This window comes from Lathyrus oleraceus, chromosome 5, assembly GCF_024323335.1.
Source record: "Lathyrus oleraceus cultivar Zhongwan6 chromosome 5, CAAS_Psat_ZW6_1.0, whole genome shotgun sequence".
Classification (NCBI taxonomy): Eukaryota; Viridiplantae; Streptophyta; class Magnoliopsida; order Fabales; family Fabaceae; genus Lathyrus; species Lathyrus oleraceus.
This window is the reverse complement of record NC_066583.1, coordinates 302,216,747-302,234,911: the sequence shown is the minus strand read 5'-3', so window position 1 is coordinate 302,234,911 and position 18,165 is coordinate 302,216,747. Positions and strand designations below refer to the sequence as shown.

The 18,165-nt window shown below is 38.5% G+C and overlaps 1 protein-coding gene across 1 annotated transcript; it reads right to left on the bottom strand.

Annotated features, from left to right (window-relative positions):
* Window positions 1–200: 200 nt before the first annotated feature.
* LOC127080324 (uncharacterized) lies at window positions 201–1,646 on the bottom strand. Its single transcript, XM_051020654.1, has 2 exons — window positions 1,325–1,646; window positions 201–1,207 (listed from the first exon to the last, which is right to left on the bottom strand). The coding sequence occupies exons 1-2, from the start codon at window positions 1,644–1,646 to the stop codon at window positions 201–203; spliced, it is 1,329 nt and encodes a 442-aa protein (XP_050876611.1).
* Window positions 1,647–18,165: the final 16,519 nt, after the last annotated feature.

Sequence of the window (18,165 nt, the reverse complement as noted above, 5' to 3'; positions counted from 1 at the left end):
TTTCCCTCAGGAGGTAGCTCTGCTTCATTAAATCCCATGTACCTACTGGCGGTGATATTGGCAACCACGTCGCCATTTTGATCGACAATGATATCTTGCATCACGTGAGCGGTATTTAAAACTTTCAGCAATGCTTTGCGATGAGCCTTAGAACTCAACAGCAAAGACAAAATTGATATTTTGGATGGCGTTTGATTCAACTAGTCAATAATCTTGAAGTCACTTTTCTTGATCAGTTTGAGGGATTCATGACTTTCCTCAAAGGTGATACTCTTCTTGTGATCTTCAAGTTGTTCTTTCTCAACCATTGGCCCCTTACCCTTGGATGCTTCAGCCTCGACAGCTTTATTGTTGTCAATAATCTTCGTCAACACTGGAGCAATCGTCATGGTCGGAGTGACGAGTACAGTTTCCCCTGACTGCGGAGTCGACATAGGAGTTACCTTCTCTTTAGGCGAGATAACTGTGGGTGCTGGAGACACCCTATGAGTGTATTTAGGAGCAAATACACGGCCACTTCGAGTCATGCCTCCCGTCCCAGTAATGTCGACGATTTTTGTGTCAGGAATGCAAATTTCTTTTCCCCCCAAATATGTTGTGGTCTCATAATTCCAAGGCACTGCCTTGGTATTCTGATACGGGGACGGAGTTGGAATACGGAAATGAATCGGTTGAATCCTCCTAGGAGGAGCTTCAACCTTCTTTTTCCTGTACACAATTGTTATTGGTTCAATTACCGCCACCTCATCTGCTACTTGAGATTTGGAGAATCGTATTAACCCTTGATCCATCAGTTCTTGCATGCAACCCTTCAGTCGGTCGCAATAATCTGGATCGAACTTGCATACTGTGCAATCATCATGTACCCCTTCTAGAAACCCAAACTGTTCAAGTTTCTGTAATACAACGGACATCGAAGTCTTCACTTCTTCGGCCCTCAGTATAAATTTAGTATTTTCCTCTCCAATCACGGCGCTGACTGCTGCACCACAGTTATTTGGCAATGGGTTAGTCTTTACATTCGGTTTTTCTTCGGAGAAAGTCAGGATGTCTTGGTTGATTAAGTCTTGAATTTTGTATTTAAGCGCCCAACAATCTTCTGTAGAATATCCTATGAATCCAGCATGATACGCGCACGAAGCGTTAGGATCGTGCTTGGCGTGGAATGGAGGAGTGGTCGCGGGTAATTCTTTTGGTACGATCGCCCCTACATGAATAAGATAGGGTACTAACTCGGAGTATGACACCGGGATCTTGTCAACTTGGGGTCGGTTCCCAAAACTGTTTCTATTGCTCTGACCTCGATTTTATCCTCTGTTATCACGGTTATATTGTTGATTTGGATTTTTTTGAGCGGGCGTTGATTGTTGATTTCCTTTTTGCGGTTGATACTGGAAAGGCGGTTGCTGGTATTGAGCTGTAGCGACGTATGGATCCGGGTAATATGGCATAGGGGCCATCGAAAATTGATATCGGGGGAGAGCCCTCGTCGTTATAGCGTTTGCTTCCCCCTCCTTCTTTTTAGCAAAGCCCCCATGTGACTTCTTATTGGTTGTCTGTTGCGCGGTCGTGTCCGTGATTTTCCCTGATTTCAACCCACTCTTAACATGTTCCCCAATGGTTACCATGTCAGCAAAATTTGTCATTGAACTGTCGACCATCTTCTCAAAATGAAGATGTCCACTAATTCGTTGTCAGATAATGTTGGCCGAACCCTAGACGCCATTTCGCGCCAACGTTGAGCATATTCCTTGAAGGTTTCATTAGATCTTTGAGACTGATTCTGTAATTGAAGCCTTGTCGGAGCCATGTCAAGGTTGTACTTATATTGTTTCAAGAATGCCTCGGAGAGGTCCCTCCAAGACCGAATCTTTGAATGCTCTAGACTCATGTACCAATCCAAGGAAGCCTCAACCAGGCTATCTTGGAAGCAATGGATCAAGAGGTTGTCATTGTCAATGTGTGAGGCCATTTTCCTGCAGTTTATGGTTAGGTGACTGCGGGGGCAGTTGAGGCCCTTGTACTTTGGAAGGTATGACACTTCGAACTTCTGAGGTAACACCACATTCGGTACCAAGCAAAGGTCTCGAGCATCTATACCAAAGGAAGAGAAACCCTCAATGGCCCTTATTCTATCGTCCAAGAGCTGGTAATCCGTAGGTCTGACCGGATCAACAGCGGGGGGAACGACCTGACTGGCCGGTCGAGAAGCTTCTAGAGCGATCAGTGCAGGCATGTTCGGGGTGAACCACATCTCAGGCGGGTAGGAGAAACCCGGTGGCACAGTCTGAGCAACATGTGTTGGCTGAGGATATTGCATTCCAGCCTGAGCATTGGGGGCCTGAGGTGCCCCTGTCTACACGTGGTGGGATGCAGGGTATGTTAACATGGGAATGAAGGTTGCCCCAGGGTAACCAAAAGGAAAAGACGGGACCTGACTGGTGCTCGCAACTTGAGCGGTCTGATTGGGAAGCTGGAAGTGGAGGCGCGGGCCTCGGTAGTCCTCTTCATCATTGGGGAGGTCGTCAGGAACCTGACCTTGGTTGTTGTCCGGATTAGCAACATCGACTAGAGTAGTTTGGAGAGTGGGGAGAGCCCACGAGAAACCAGCATTTCCAGCAGTGGCATCAACAGAGAGAGTCGGGTGACGGAAGAAAGCTCTCCCACTGGCGAGACTAGCAGTTAGATATGGGGGCATTCCCCACGGGTAGGCAGCGACAAGCCTAGCAACATCCATAGGGACCGAATGACGGTTCTCAGGGTTGGGCACAATAGTTTCCGCCGGAGTGTCGATGATAGTGCCAGCAACAACATTAGGAATGGTCACTCCAGCAGCATGGGTGACGTTGGCAGCGGCAGAGGCGGGGTTCCTCTGAGATTGGAGGATCTCAAGGATAGTCTCCATGTTTCCCCTGAACAGATTCATTTCACCTTGCACCTGGGCAAGGGATTCGCGAACGACAACATTGTCAGCTTCATATTCGGCCATGATTCTTGACTTGATGGAACATGTGTAGTACTGATGACGAGTCGTCGTTGTCGCTGCGGCAAAATGGCGAGTGTAAGCATTTTGTTTTCTGGAGGCTTCTGGCAAATAAATGCGTGGATGCATGTATGTATGCAAAAAGGTTTGATATGTGCATTCATTATATTTCTTTTATTATTATTATTTTGTTTTTGTAAAGGAAAGCAGTTCCAGGGAATCCGAGAGCTTGTTCATTTAACACAAGCAACTATAAAGCAAGTAAAGAGAGACAGTTTATGAAGCCAATAATCGAGAAACTCTTTTATTCAATGTCGATAAAGCGGAATACAAATACATCAAGGAAATTCCCATCGGCTACAAAAGGGTCACATTAGTCCTATCAGACCTCAATCTAGTGAATTACAAGCGACTAGAAGCAATTGGATAACAACTTTTCATAGTAAGTCTGAGATTTGGGGGACAGGCAGGCGCCCCACTTTCCCAACATCACACTCCCTTCAGGTGGTGGGTTGTGACCTGGCTTACTTGGAACGTTGTTCACAACTGTCTTCCCTTGGTTGGAGGGGTCTTCAGGATGCTCGCTCACTTGTGTGTTGTTGTCTTTCAGGTTCCCATGTGATTGTCCCTTCAACTTTCGAATCTCTTATAGTCTCTGATTCAGCTCGTTCTGGTTTTGGCGAAGGGTGACTTCTAGCTGTTTGTTGCAGCTTTTCTCATCCTTCAACTCTTTCTTACAAGCTTCTAGTAGACTTTGGAGTTTCTTCATTTGTTCCATGTGTTCCAGTTCCGCTTTGCTGGCTCGGTATTGGGCTTCGGCTAACTGTTTCTTTTTGGTTGTCAGGCTGGCATAAGTCCCTTTGAGAGTGTCACCCACTTTGAGTCTTTTGAAGACCTTTGTCTGTACCTCATCACCTGCTTGACGAACTCGGTCTCTCTTCTAATTCAGATTGAGTTTCAAGGTTTCCTTCTCCAATGAGATCTTAACAAGCCTAGATTTGAGATCGATATTATCTTTCTCTAGGGTCTTGATAATCTTCTTCAATTCATCTACTTCAGAATTTGGCTGGTCCTCTGGCTCAAGAGGTTGGACGCTCATGGACGGTTCGGGCGAGAACGGCAACAAAACCTCACTAACTCTGCTCTTGACCCAACTAGTGTAAGCGTCACTGGCGATACAGTTCTTCTTACCCATCTCTGCTCTTCCTTGAGGACAAATCGATCCCCAAGCCTTGACAATCTTCTTGATCAACTCTAGCTCTTCGGCCCCTTCGTATAAGACGAAACCCTATACGCTTTTGAGATCAGGTTTGTCCACCATAGGGTATCCAAGTTGTCGCAATGATAACCTCGGGTTATAGTTGATTCCCCCTTTTGTACCAAGAAGAGCCACATTAGGAAAATCCCCACAATTGAGGATGAGCTTGACACCATCGTAAACTCGAGAATACCAAGGAATGTCTTCGGCTTTTAAGGACATGATCCGTTGGGATCATTTCAAGTTATCTTTGTTCTCAATGAAAGGGCCCTTGGTGGATAGATGCGAAATAAACCATCTATACAACAAATTCGGTCATGATGAATGATAATGTAATGATGAGATGCATATGCAAAAATTCGGTCATGATGAATGATAATGTAATGATGAGATGATAATAAGTAACATGGATTCGAAACTCAGGTAAGCTCTAGACGATCTGTAAGTGCCACATGTTGCAAGTTCAAAAGTTCGACGTAACATGAGTATCAAGGTAGGTGGAGTCTATGGTTTCCTGTAATAAAAACCCATATCCCCCTCACAGGTGTGGACTATGCTCCAAGGTGATCCCTAGAAGGTCTCCCAGAGTCATCGACTCGAAATGGAAATACCCTGTTGTAGTGAATACTCACAGGACAAAAGTACTTCCAAGTGAATCTAATCTGGGTGTGGTTCTCGTGACACCCAACATGCGAAACGCAGGTGTACACGACTATCCACGAGTCTAACCTATATGCATACTAAGCTCGGTTACAAAGCTTTCCTCTCACGTAGTCTAACCCATCCCAACAACAGCGCAATAGATATATCCATAACATAAAGCAAATAAGAAATGCGATAAATAAAAGCGAGTGAATCTATAAAGGTAAACACCTAGACAAACGGAGAAGCAGTCAAAACTAGGCTTGACTCCTACCTGGCGAAGCAAGGACTCCCCAGCAGAGTCACCAGCTGAAGCTAGCGGAAATATACCCGAACGTATCGCACACTCGAACATACAACAGAGTCACCGTCGAACTTTATTTATCCCCAAAGGAAAGGGAAAACATCGGTAAAACCCGGGGGAAAGAGATATGCTGGGTAAGGAAGTAGGTTATGCAAGGGGAAGGTATTAGCACCCCAAACATCCATGGTACTCCATGGGAACCGTTTTGATTGTTCTCGCTCGAATAGGTGTGATATCTAAATATTACTCGCAAAAGAAGGGGAAAAGGAATAGAATAGATAAAGTGCTCGGTGAGGATTAAAGCCCTCATGCCTACGTATCCTCATAGTGCAATGAGGAATTCAGTGCTTCGTAGTTCAAGGAACTAGAAGTGGGAGATGAAAAGAAGTATGATCAAAGTATGGTTTGAGGCAAAGAATTGTGTTTTGGACTCCAAAAGGGGGTGAAAATATGAACCCAAGAGTAAGGTGGCTATTACCAATACGTGGACTAGCAGGCCGCCATTATAAGATAAAGCCGAAATTACGAAGAAATAGGTGTTTAGGCACAGTCCCAAACATCTCTTGGTTCACAAGGTGATACATGAAGGAGCACAAATAAGTAGTGTGTTTGGCTCAAAGAATAGGTATATCATATGGAGTGAAAGAAGGTAGAATATGAATGTATCATGGAGATGAATGGAGTGAAGTGACCGAAGTCACAGAATAGAGTATCTGGTGATGAGTGACTGAAGAAGTATTGTTTGAAATCGAAAGGTGAAAGTGTATTGGAATCCATAAGAGAAATGAGATTTCTACCATAGAGGGAAACAACGTTAACTGATACGTGGACTAGCAGGCCGCCACGATAGGGTTTTGGCTAAAAAAAGGAAGGAATTAAGTGTTTGGGGTTGTTTGCCCAAACAAGTCTAGGTAGAAAGGAGGACTACATTAGGTGTCCTAAAAGGGTGTATATGGAATTCCAAAGAAAGTGTATTTTGATGTCAAAGAGACAGATACTCCACTGGGTGAACGATTTATGATCGAAGGTAGATAATGAATAGTGAAAGATATGAACGATGCCCTAAGGTGGAAGAAAGAATAATTAGAAGTATGCTCACCAAGGATTCACATCCTCGTGCCTACGTATTCTTATTGAGAAATGAGAAAGTCAGAGCAATCATAGTTTGGAACTACAAGAATAAAGGGAGAGAGATGTTTGTCTAAGCAACATGGACTCACAAGACAAACACCAAGTCAATGAAGGATTGTAGTATTGGAATGCAAGGAGTAGTGTATCACTTGCTGGGGAATCAACAATTCGAGATCAAATCGGGATAGTAGCTTGGATCCAAGAGAAGGATATACTCTTAATCGAAGAGTAAGGTAGGCATTTACCAATACGTGGACTAGCAGGCCGCCACTATAAGGTAAAGCCAAAAAGAAAGATTGAATTAAGTGTTTGGGGTTGTAGCCCAAACAACTCTCGATTGAAGAGATGGACTGTCGTTAAGACGTCCTAAAAGGATAGACAATGAGTCCATGGAGAAGTATGATTGATCTCAAAAAGATGAATGAAGAATGATTGATTGATGAATAGGGTAGCTCACGAAGAAATTGGGCTCTCCTGCCTACGTATCCTTATAGTGCAATAAGGAAATCAGAGCTTTCGTAGTTCAGCCTACTAGGGCTGAAAAGAAATTGATAGGAGGCAAGAAGAAATGGATGATTGAGATTGAAATGATTGGAATTGAATAGAAAGACTTGATAGTTACTGGATGAGAATCACACTAAAGTTTATGGGTAAAGGTGGATACGATAAGCAACGAGCCAAACGTCTCGCACCCAAAGATATCCAGAATGAGTGTAGGAAAGCTCCAGTCTCATTCCTTCTTTACCACTTAAGGCTCGTGGCATGTAATTCTCGTCTTAAACTTCAAGGGGAGAGAGAAGAGTCTTTGTAGTTGTTTCTTGTTTTGATGATGAAGACCTTATCAATCGTTAGATTCGTATTGCACTAAAGTCTATGAATAGAGGTGAATACGATGAGCATTGGGTCATACGTCCCATACCCAAAGATACTCATAATGGGGGTAGGAGTACTCCAGTCCCACTCTTTCTCCATTACTTAAGGCTCGTATCATACAACTTGATTCATGATTGATAAGTTGTTGATTGTTGTCCTTGCTTTTGTTGTTTTTGCTTTTGTTGTGAGAGACTTGTCAATCGTATGGTTAGAATTGTGCTAAAGTCTATGAATAGAGGCGAATATGATGAGCGATGGGTCATACGTCCCATACCCAAAGATACTCAAAATGGGGGTAGGAATACTCCAGTCCCACTCCTTCTCTATTGCTTAAGGCTCGTGCCACACTCTTCTAACTTTGATTTAACAAGTGTTGAAGATGCCACCTTTGATGTGCTTGAATAATCCGCTGCTTGGCATGACCGAGGATACCTTGATTGGAGATCTTGTCTTGAGGCCTTGAGCTCCACAACTTAGAAGAAAAGTCTTATTAAGTGATCAAGGGTCTTTTGGTCACTCAAATTAGACTGTGGGATTATACAAGTTCAAAGGATTTAATTAATCAAAATTTCTTTTGATAAATTTAAACATGGGTTTTGTTTTAGTTTTAGGGAACTAGGTTTTGGATCTAATCAAAGTTAGTAATTGTTAGAAACTATCCTAAGGGATCATGCATTAGAAATTGATTGAAAATTCTAAGTTAGAAGTCCTAAGGGAGCATGTACATATTGGTCAAAATATTGATTAAAAGGCCTATGTTAGGTCCTAAGATTATAAAGAAATGATTAAATTCTATGTCACATTCTAATCCTAAAGGGATCATGCAATTTTATCACAAAATACCAAAATTAGGCACATAAGGGCAAAATGGTCATTTATCAAAAATATGCCTAATTTTATTCATGGTCTAAAGTTGATTCTAACCTAAAGTTTAATTCTAATCCTAATGTTGAGAATGGGGTAATTCTAAATTTAATCAAAACCTAATTATTTCTAATTAAACCTAACCAAAATTCCTAATTAAAATTCTAAGGAAAAAGTTCTAATTAATTCTAATGAAAGTTCTAATTAACTCCTAATATGCTAATTAAATCCTAATATGCTAATTAAATCCTAATATGCTAATTAATCCTAATATCAAGATTTATCAATCTAATTAAACTAACAATCCAATTAGCCAAGCAAAAAGAAAATAAAAGAAAACAAATGGAAATGGAAAAGGGGTGTAATGGTCAAGTGGGGTGTGTAAAGGTAATTCAGGTTAGTGGGTTGCCAGTTGAGCCCACCACTGGTTTTTTGTGCAGAAAGTAAAAGTCCAAAAATGGATGGTGTGTGAAGTAAAAAGGATTTGAGTTGCGTCTGAGCCCAATCCATATTTCAAACGCTCGGGGGGGGGGGGGGGGGGGTGCGTGTTGGAAACACGTGGTAAGTCAGCAAAATACCAATGGGCTTTGATTAAGCCCAACTCTATTTATTTCATAATCACTAGGGAGGTGTACTGGTAATGTGTGGTGCGTATATCATAATTCCACGGGCCTAAGGGCTTAAGCCCAATCCTCACACCTCTGTTGACTTGTCCAAGTCAACCGAGTTCAAATGAATTCTAACGCGCACGTTCATCCTCGCCGCTATCCACCTTGGTTCACCACGCCGGCGTCTGTCGCTGGTGCTGGTATTGGCTTATGGTCAAAATTTCTGTCTCAATCGAAGCACAAAGCCAAGCTGATAATGAATATGGAAATGAAATGGGAAAACCCTCCTTGTGTTGGTCGAATCGCACATCTAAATGGAGGAATCCTAGCCGATTGCAAGCTAAATTAAATAGTGTATGGCACAAATAAATCCCTACAATTATGGGGTGTCTACTCCTTATTCCAGATACTACCAACTGATGAGCTTGAAACAAACAAACGCAACTGAAATGGAAATTACATACCGGAGAAGACGATCGGAATAATTCGCCGGTGAGTTTTCTGACCTTGCTTCCTTCTTCTTCTCCTTGCTTCGTCTCTTTCTTCTTTTGTTGGCTTAGAACAGTGGAAATTGTGAATAGTATGGCTTAGCTCAAGCGAAATTGAAGCTTTAATATGAAGCTTCAATGGCCTCTTTGAGAGAGAAATAAAGCTCTGGTGAGGGTGAGGGAAGAGATTGTAGAGAGTGATTGCACAGAATTACACAAGGTTTTCCACCCCCTGAAACTAGGGGTGTGCATGGATCATAAACCAAACCAAATTGAACCATATATATGGTTCGGTTTGGATCTTAAAACCATTTTCATAAAACCCAAATTATTTTCTTAAAACCGGTTTATAAGTGGATCGGTTCGGTTTTAAACCGGTTTTTAACAAAAAAAATAGTTAAAAAAAATAGTTTAAAATCAATTTCTTTAAAACCAATTTTTTATTTTCTTAAAAAAATCAATTTCAAAACCAATTTTATAAAAAAAATAGTTTTTAAAACTATATTTTTAAAAAAACAATTTTATATCAAAAATAATTTTATTTTCTTTTAACTAATTTTTTTATTTTCACTAGTTATAAAACTATTTTATATAAAAAAAATATTTATTTTAAAAATTACTTTAAATTTGAATTTTATAATCACCACAAATAATATCTCGATTAAAAATAATCCCAAAGTATGATGTGTTACATAAAAACGGTCATAAAATAAAATAATTATGAATCATATCTCTATAAATCATAATTATTCATAAAATAAATAATTCATCAAAAAAATTATTCAAACTTCTAAAATCTCTCATAATTGTTCATAAACAAATTTTATGAGGTTTTAAAATATTTTTTTTTTCAATTTAAAAAACATAAAAAAATAATCTTTTTTAGATAAAAATAACAAATATTCAGAAAAAAGAAAAAAAATTGAAAATAATAAAATTATTTTTCTGAAGAAAAAAATCTTTAAAAAAAATTATTCCAAAAGATAAAAATAACTGAAAAAAATTTATTTTAAAAAAATGGAAATCGAAAATAATTTTTTTTTGAAAATAAAATAATAATTTATTTTAAAACTTTTTTTTATTGAAAAAAATACAAAATATTTTTGATAAAAAATATCTTTTTTATTTAGAAGAAAATAATAATTTTATTTGAAAAAAAATATCAAATGTAATTTTTTTGAAAAAAAAATCCAAATATAATATTTTTTGTGAAAAGAAAAAAAATCTGAATTTTATTTTTAAAATAATTTTTTATAAAATTAAAAAAAATATAAAATATAAAATTGATTGATAATATGATAAAACATGAAAACAGACAAATATAAAAATTTAACGCATTGTAAAATTTGGATACCCAATAACAAAACCAAATTTTTATAATGGGTAACGGTTTATATTTGGATAATAAAATGGATACCCAAATTTTTATTTTAGCATTTGGTTTGGTTTTTTAAAAGTAAAACAATTTGGATACCAATTTGGTTATGGATAACCGGTTTTTTTGCAAGCCTCTACCTGAAACTGTGAATGATGAGTTTCTTAAATAAAGTTTAGGTTTGGAAAATGTTAGCTTTGGAATGAGGTTAAGAGTTAGTTAAATGTGGTTAGGAGTTAGTTAAGTGTGACTCACTAAGTTAACTGATAACTCAGTTGGTTAGTGAATGCTAACTCAGTTAGTTATGTTGGTTTAGATTGATTAATGAATGAGTGAAATGAGCTTGGAATGGCTACTGCAGGTTAAAATTATATTACAATCATGTTGAAATGATTTTGATGACCTGTTATTCATGTTGCAGGTTGGGACCTTAAGTGACTTTGGTTTGGTCTGAAGTGAAGAATGGCTTGTTGTGTGAATGTTAATGGATTTGGTACACATACTGGTTGTAACGGGTAACATTAGAATTAGGATTAAGTGACTGGATCAAATGTAACCTACTGAACAGGTAACTGTTAAATGCAAGTGCTTGTGCTTTGGTTTGCTGCAGGTTGCAAGGGTTTGGTTTATGATTGGCATGGTGTAGCAAGTTTTGTTCTAACTTGGCTCAGATTGCAAGTTGGTTGTAGCTTTATTGCAGTAGGCTTACCTATACTTTGGCTCATGTTGCTGATTGGTTGCAGGATGGTACATTGCTAGCAGGACTCAGCTTGGTTCTAAAAAATGATCATGGTGCAGGTTGATGATGCTTCCTTGTTCATGTTTGGATCAATGCTTCATAAGTTTCATTCTCACTGCTTGCACTCACTTTCCTGCTCTCATTTGTCTCTCTTGCTGCAACACGAGCTTGGATGGATTTGGCCTGTCATGCTCAGACTAGGATTAGCCATGGTAGACATTTTGACTTGAGGTGTACACACTGTGGTGAAGATGCATTGTTGCTATGTCCTTGGCCTTGCAATGCTGTGTTGGACCCTTGTCTAGCTCAATAGGTGGTAAGTATCTAAGCCTGGTTTTTCTTGTGTTAGGCTCATGTTAGTTTTGGATACTGCAGGATACAGTCACCATTGCATTTTGCTTCCAAATTCATGATTCAAGGACAACCATTACAACATGATATCCAGTCCTATAAACCCAATGTGTTAGTGGCTCCATTTGAATTGTTGCAGGCCTTGAGGTATGTCTAATTATTGTGACTTGGTTTGTGCATCCATCATAGTTTGCCTTCTGCAACTTGATGTCTCATGATGGCCTTGCAGGATACATTCACTATTCAGGTTTTGATTTGTAGCATTGTGGCCCTGGTTTAGCTTTAGGTTTGTCACCTGATGCATTGCTGTTTGCAAGTTATCTTCGTCTTGGCACTGGATTGAAGGTGAGTACAACTAGTATTTCAATTCAGGCTTCAGGTTGTCATGCATCCAGTGGTTTCAAATGTGCATGGCATGGATTCAAAGCTTCACACCGTGCATGTCTGGCACTTGTTTCCTTGATGAATTATCCTGCTGTGTCCTTCCATGGTGATGCAGTTGCATGATGTTGTGCTTTTTGCAGATAAGTTTTGGCTTCCATAATGCTCACCTGAAGTTTGCCTTGTGACTTGGTGTGTTGCAACAAGACTTTCAGCTTGGTTTAAAGGCTTCATTGCAGGTTACAAAATCCTTGAGCATTGTTAGCTTAATCAAATGGATCTTTACACAACAACCTGTTGACTTATGGTGCACTGGTTTTGTAGGCTGCTGCCATCACTTGGTGGCATAATCATGGCTTTGTAGGAATTTGCTGACAGGATGTTGTAGCAGCAGGTATGAGGATCATGGTAATTATGTCTTTGTAACATGTTTCCACTGCAGGTTTTTTGCATGATGCTTCTTGGTATGGCTTGCTGGCATAATTCCAACTGGTTTGGATACGGTGTTTCTTGATGGTTTGGACATGATTGAGTTTGGTTATGTTGAATTGTTCCTGTAGGGAGGATTTTATGCTGCAGCTTTCCATGAGCCTTCTCCATCATCATAAACTCAAGGCCAAATGCATGTGGGAATGTTACAATGGTCAGGTTATGGTGCTGCTGCAAGGCTTGGCTCAGGTGTGTTGCAGGATTGGGCTGGATTGTTGCAACAGGGCTAGCATGGATGCTCCCATGGTTAAATAATGCACTTCCATGGATTTGTGTATTGTTTTTGGTTAGAGATGAGAGTGATGAGCAATGAAAAAATGTTGGTGTTGTTAAAGGACTTCTAGGAAATTGATTAGGGAGAAACCAAAGCCAATGGTTATTGGTTCTAAAATGCCAAATGACATGGTGTGCACAAAGTGAATTTCTTGTAATGGAAGCAAACAAGAAAAAAACCATCACCAAGCATGGAAATTGGATGAAACATCACAACAAAAGGCTAGACAAAGTTTGGATAGTCAAGAGCAAGTGAGAGTTGACTCTGGTCAAAGTTGACCAAAAAGTCAACAATTGACCAAAGTCAACAAATGATCAAAATTGTATTTTATTTGAATTTTCTTTGTAAATGGACAATGAATCAATGGTTATGATGGAATTGAGGGTTTTTGGATTTGGGTTGAGTTTGGTCAAAGTTGACCAAAAAGTCAACTGTTGACCAAAGTCAACAATTGGTCAAAAATGTCAAGACTTGTATTTTCTTATTTAGAATCAAATGTAATGGTTTAAAATGATATGAAATGGATTGAAAAATGATTTGAAATTGGTTTTACAAGGCCATGAAATGAGGATATAAGATTAAGGTTTGAATGGGACATCAATAAATCAAATGGCATGATTAGCAATTGGCTTGTGACCCAAGAAGACTGGTTGTTTGGATGACCAAGACCATAGGTGTATCAACAATCATATGAGCAATACCATGACTTTAGGCTAAGACTCATGCCCATAGAAGACCAAAGTAGGGTTAGGCCAAACATATTGATAAAAGGTGAAGATTGAGGGGTCATGGATGGACAGTTAGGCCACCAAGTTCATCTGATTCACCATCTCCCAGATTAGGGTTTCCCTGAGGCTTACCCCTCAAGCAAGTCTTTTGAATCAAGCCATAAGCTCCAACCATCAGTCCTCTAGTGTGTGAACCTGCATTAGGGTTTGGAAGACCAAGACAAGGCCTAGGGAAGCTCCATGAGATAATGTCCTGAGGAATTAGGGTTTTGAACACCCTAGAAGATTGCATGGCGAAGCTTTTGTTGAAATCAAACCTTCAACACCATCATTAGGGTTTCACATCCCCCATGCAGGTGACATGGTCCTTGGGCTTTGATATCCACACAAGCCCTAGCTTTATAAGCTCAAGTTTCTTCTGAATCCATGAGGAATGATGCATGTGGGTGAATTATGAATGCATGCAAGTGATCTCCTGATCAAATGATTGGACTAATAGGTGAGAAAAGTGAAGGGCAAAATTTGAGGTACAACACATGGATGGGCACCTCTATATTTTTTGGGAATCTCGTTGTGTTGGTGAACACCTGTAAGCTACAAAGAGATTAGTATTCAAAAGGGGTTGAATCAAGGTGATCATTTAACTTCATTTATTTTGTTTGTGGTGGAAGGGATCAATGGGTTTAACTAGTAGTGTTATGGAGCTGAACCACTTTTCTAGCTTTAGGTTAGGATTATGTGATTCAATGATTTCTCAATCTTTGGTTGATAAAAAATATTCTTTAGGGGTTAAGCTTGCCTCGTGGATCTGTGTTAATTTTATTAAGAGTAATATCATTTTTACAGGTAGATCTACGACATGCTTCTATTATTTCTCTTATTGGCTTGGATACATCTCATCTATTTGAGCCAACAGTGGTTTTAGAGTCTTTGAACTTGACTCTAGGGGCATGGTGCATTTGTTGTTTTTGGGAAGAATTTATTTGTATTTATGGTGGTTATTAGTACTGAGATCTAGTTTATTTTCCTCACAATGGTGTGGTGGTTGTAGGTATATAAGTTTTTATTCTTATAAGTAATCTTTTATTATCTTGTGATTTTAGACAAGTAGTCACTTAAATTATGATAATATTAAAAATTAAAAATAAGAGAATAATCTCTCTTGACATATTATTATATTAATTGATAAAATAAATATTCTAGTGTGTGATTAATTATAAAAATCAATTTATTGCTTATTTCATTATCATATGCTTTCATTTAGTTTTAATTAGAAATGAGCGCAACTACTGATTAGAGTACCTTAATTTTATAAATTTTATTTGATCATTTTATTTTTATAGGAATTAAATTAGATAATCAAAATGAAAGACCAAATTCAATTAAAAAAGTAAGGGTTTCTTGCTCTGCTAGGGTTTCTTGCACGAGTCTTCCACCATAAGGGTTTACATCTTCAAACCATGAAAACCAATTCCAAAAAGAAGATTTGAAGGAGAGAAGCACCAAGAAAGTCAAAGGAAAAGAAGTGGAATTTCCTCTTTCACATTAGTTGGAGAAACGACCAAGGAGAATATAGAGGTCATTTACACCATTGTTAATACTTCATACAAGAATTTTTTAACAGCCGAAGCCTCTAAACCAATGATTTTCGATCAACCAGACCTAGAGTATGAAGATTTTGGAGGTCTAAAGATTGAAGAAAAGAAAGTTGGTGAATACGAATGCCCCCAGAGTTCATCCTATCGGACAAGGAAGAAAGAAGGATAGCCAAGTCATGGAAGGCTAGAGATAGCAATGTGCAACTATGTATGGCATCTTCAATTTCCATATACTCAGGTCAAAGTGCTTACCTGTGTAGAATTCTCAGACCATCATTCCGTCCTTATTTCTCTTAAGGATTTAGCCTATCAAAGACCCATCAAATCCTTTAAGTTTGAATGTGCATGGGTTTTTTGGAAGAGTCTTATGATGAGATGATGTTAGCTGCTTGGGATAGGAATAATGACTTCAAGTCTAATATGGATAGTGGCATAGTTTCTTCAAATAAGTGGAACATGCACACACTTAGAAGTAAGCAACATGAAAATATCAAGCTAATAGGAGGACTTACCAGTATTCAAAAAGATATTCAATAAGGAAGAGGTCATACGGTTCTAGGAAAGATAGAGAAAACCATACAACAAGTTCTTGCAAAGATTCTTCACCAAGAATAATTTCTTTGGTTTCACAGATCCAAGATGAAATGGTTATCAAATGGTGACAGGAATACTAGGTTCTACCATGTAAATGTAGCGCATAGAAGAAGAAGAAAGAACATTAATTTGATTAAGACAAGCAATGGAGATTGGACTGAAGACCCTGAGCTTATTAAAAAGTTTTTCAAAGATTGGTATCACCAGCTGTAAACTATAGGTTTGGAGGTGGAAGAATGTCACCAAACCAAAATCAAATTTCCTAACCTTGATAGTAACATCGCGGAGCAACTGAATGAGAATTTGAGGTCATAAGAGAAAAAATGTGGTTGTAGAGATGGCCCCTTGGAAATCCGAGGCCCTGATGGATTCCCAGCTGGATTTTACCAAAAATCTTGGAACATTGTAGGATTTAATGTGTGCAACTATGTTAAAGCCATGTGGAGCAACTCGGCTAGAATTGTAGAGGTAAATTATATTGACTTATGTCTGATTCCAAAAGTTTCAAATCATCAACTAGTGAATCAATTTAGGCACATATCCTTGTTTAACATTATCTATAAAGTGTTGAGCAAAATCATTGTAAATAGGATCAAAAAGATTATAGATAAGATAGTATCTCCTTACCAAACCACTTCATCTTTGGTAGAAGTATTCAAAGTAATATTGTAGTGGCTTAGGAGATGGTTCACTGCATGAATAGGCTTAAAGGTAGAAAAGGTTTCTTTGTGATGAAAGTGGATCTTCCCAAAGCCTATGGTATGATGAATTGGAATTTTGTGAATAAGGTTCCCTGAAAGAATTAGACTCTTCATTTACCTGATGTATCATAATGGTTTGAAAATACAATCACATACATCCACCTGAGACACCAATCATAAATTTGGAAACAACTCCTAACATGATCCCTGAAATAAATACTTACGTATTTCTTGATCCACCAAATGAACACACAAATCAGTTCCAAATACCTATTGATGACCCTACAATCACAAACCATTCCATCCAACCTCATACTTCTGCCAATATTAAAACTCATGCAACCTATCACACTAACCATCCAACAAGAACCTCTTTAAGGGTGAGACATCACCCCTCTTATTTGCAAGACTGCATATGCAATTCTACTGCTACTTCAAAACAAGCATCAAAAGGTATTCTCTATCCCATGTCCAATTTTATTTCACATCATAAATTGTCTCCAATGCATCCACATTATTCTTTGTATCTAGTGTCTAATATTGAACCTACAAACTTCATTGAGGCATCCAAACATAAATGTTGGAAATAAGCAATGCAACTTGAACTTAGTGCTCTGGAAAAAAACAGGTACATAGAAACTTGTGGATCTGTCACCTAGCATTATACCAATTGGTTGTAGGTGGATCTATAAGATCAAATACTTGGCAGATGGCTCCATTCATAGGTTCAAAGTTAGACTAATAGGTAAAGGTTATTACAGATTTAAGCTCTTGATTACTTTGATACCTCTTCACTTGTTGCCAAGCTCGCCACGATAAGAACTATCATAGCTTTAGCTTCTCTCAATCAATGGATTTACATGAAATAGATGTAAATAATGCTTTCTTACATGGTGAACTCCAAGAAGATGTATACATGATGGTCCCTCCTGGTGTTAATACCACCAAACCAAACCAACTTTGTAAGCTTGTTAAATCATTTTATGGGCTTAAAAAAGCTAGCATGTGATGGCATGAAATACTTGCCAATTTTCTCATTAAACACCAATGCAAACAAGATGGATCAGACCATTCCTTATTTGTTAAGACTAATAATTCTTATTTCACCATTTTATTAGTAAATGAGGATGATGTGATTTTGGTAGGAAATAGTTTGAATGAACTCAAATCTATCAAAGAAACATTGCATACCGCATTCAAAATTAAGAATTTAGGCAAACTAAAATACTTCTTGGTATTGTGATTGCACATTCAAAGGAAGGAATTTCTTTATGCCAAAGAAAGTATTGTCTTGATCTCTTGGAAGACTCAGGTTTCATAGGTTCAAAACTGTTTCCAAACCATCTGATCCTGCAACCAAACTGCACCAAGATTCCAATGATCCATATACATACATATTTGCATATCTAAGGCTTGTAGGAAGACTGTAATATTTGAATGCAACAAGACGTGATATTACATTTTGCACTCAACAACTGAGTCAAATTTTGTCTGCTTCTACTACCACTCACTTCAATGCAACATGCAGAGTTCTTAAGTATCTCAAAACATTCCCAAGTTGAGGTATATTGGTTCCTAGAGATTCACCAATTCAATTGAATGGATACTCAGATGCAGATTGGGGAGGATGTGTTGACACTCAAAAATCTCTATCAAGTCAATCTTTATTTCTTAGTAAGTCACTAATTTCATGGATAACTAAGAAGCAACTAACAATCTCAAGATCATCATCCGAAGAAGAGTATCGAGCCCTCACATCAACAACATGTGAATTGAAGTGGTTG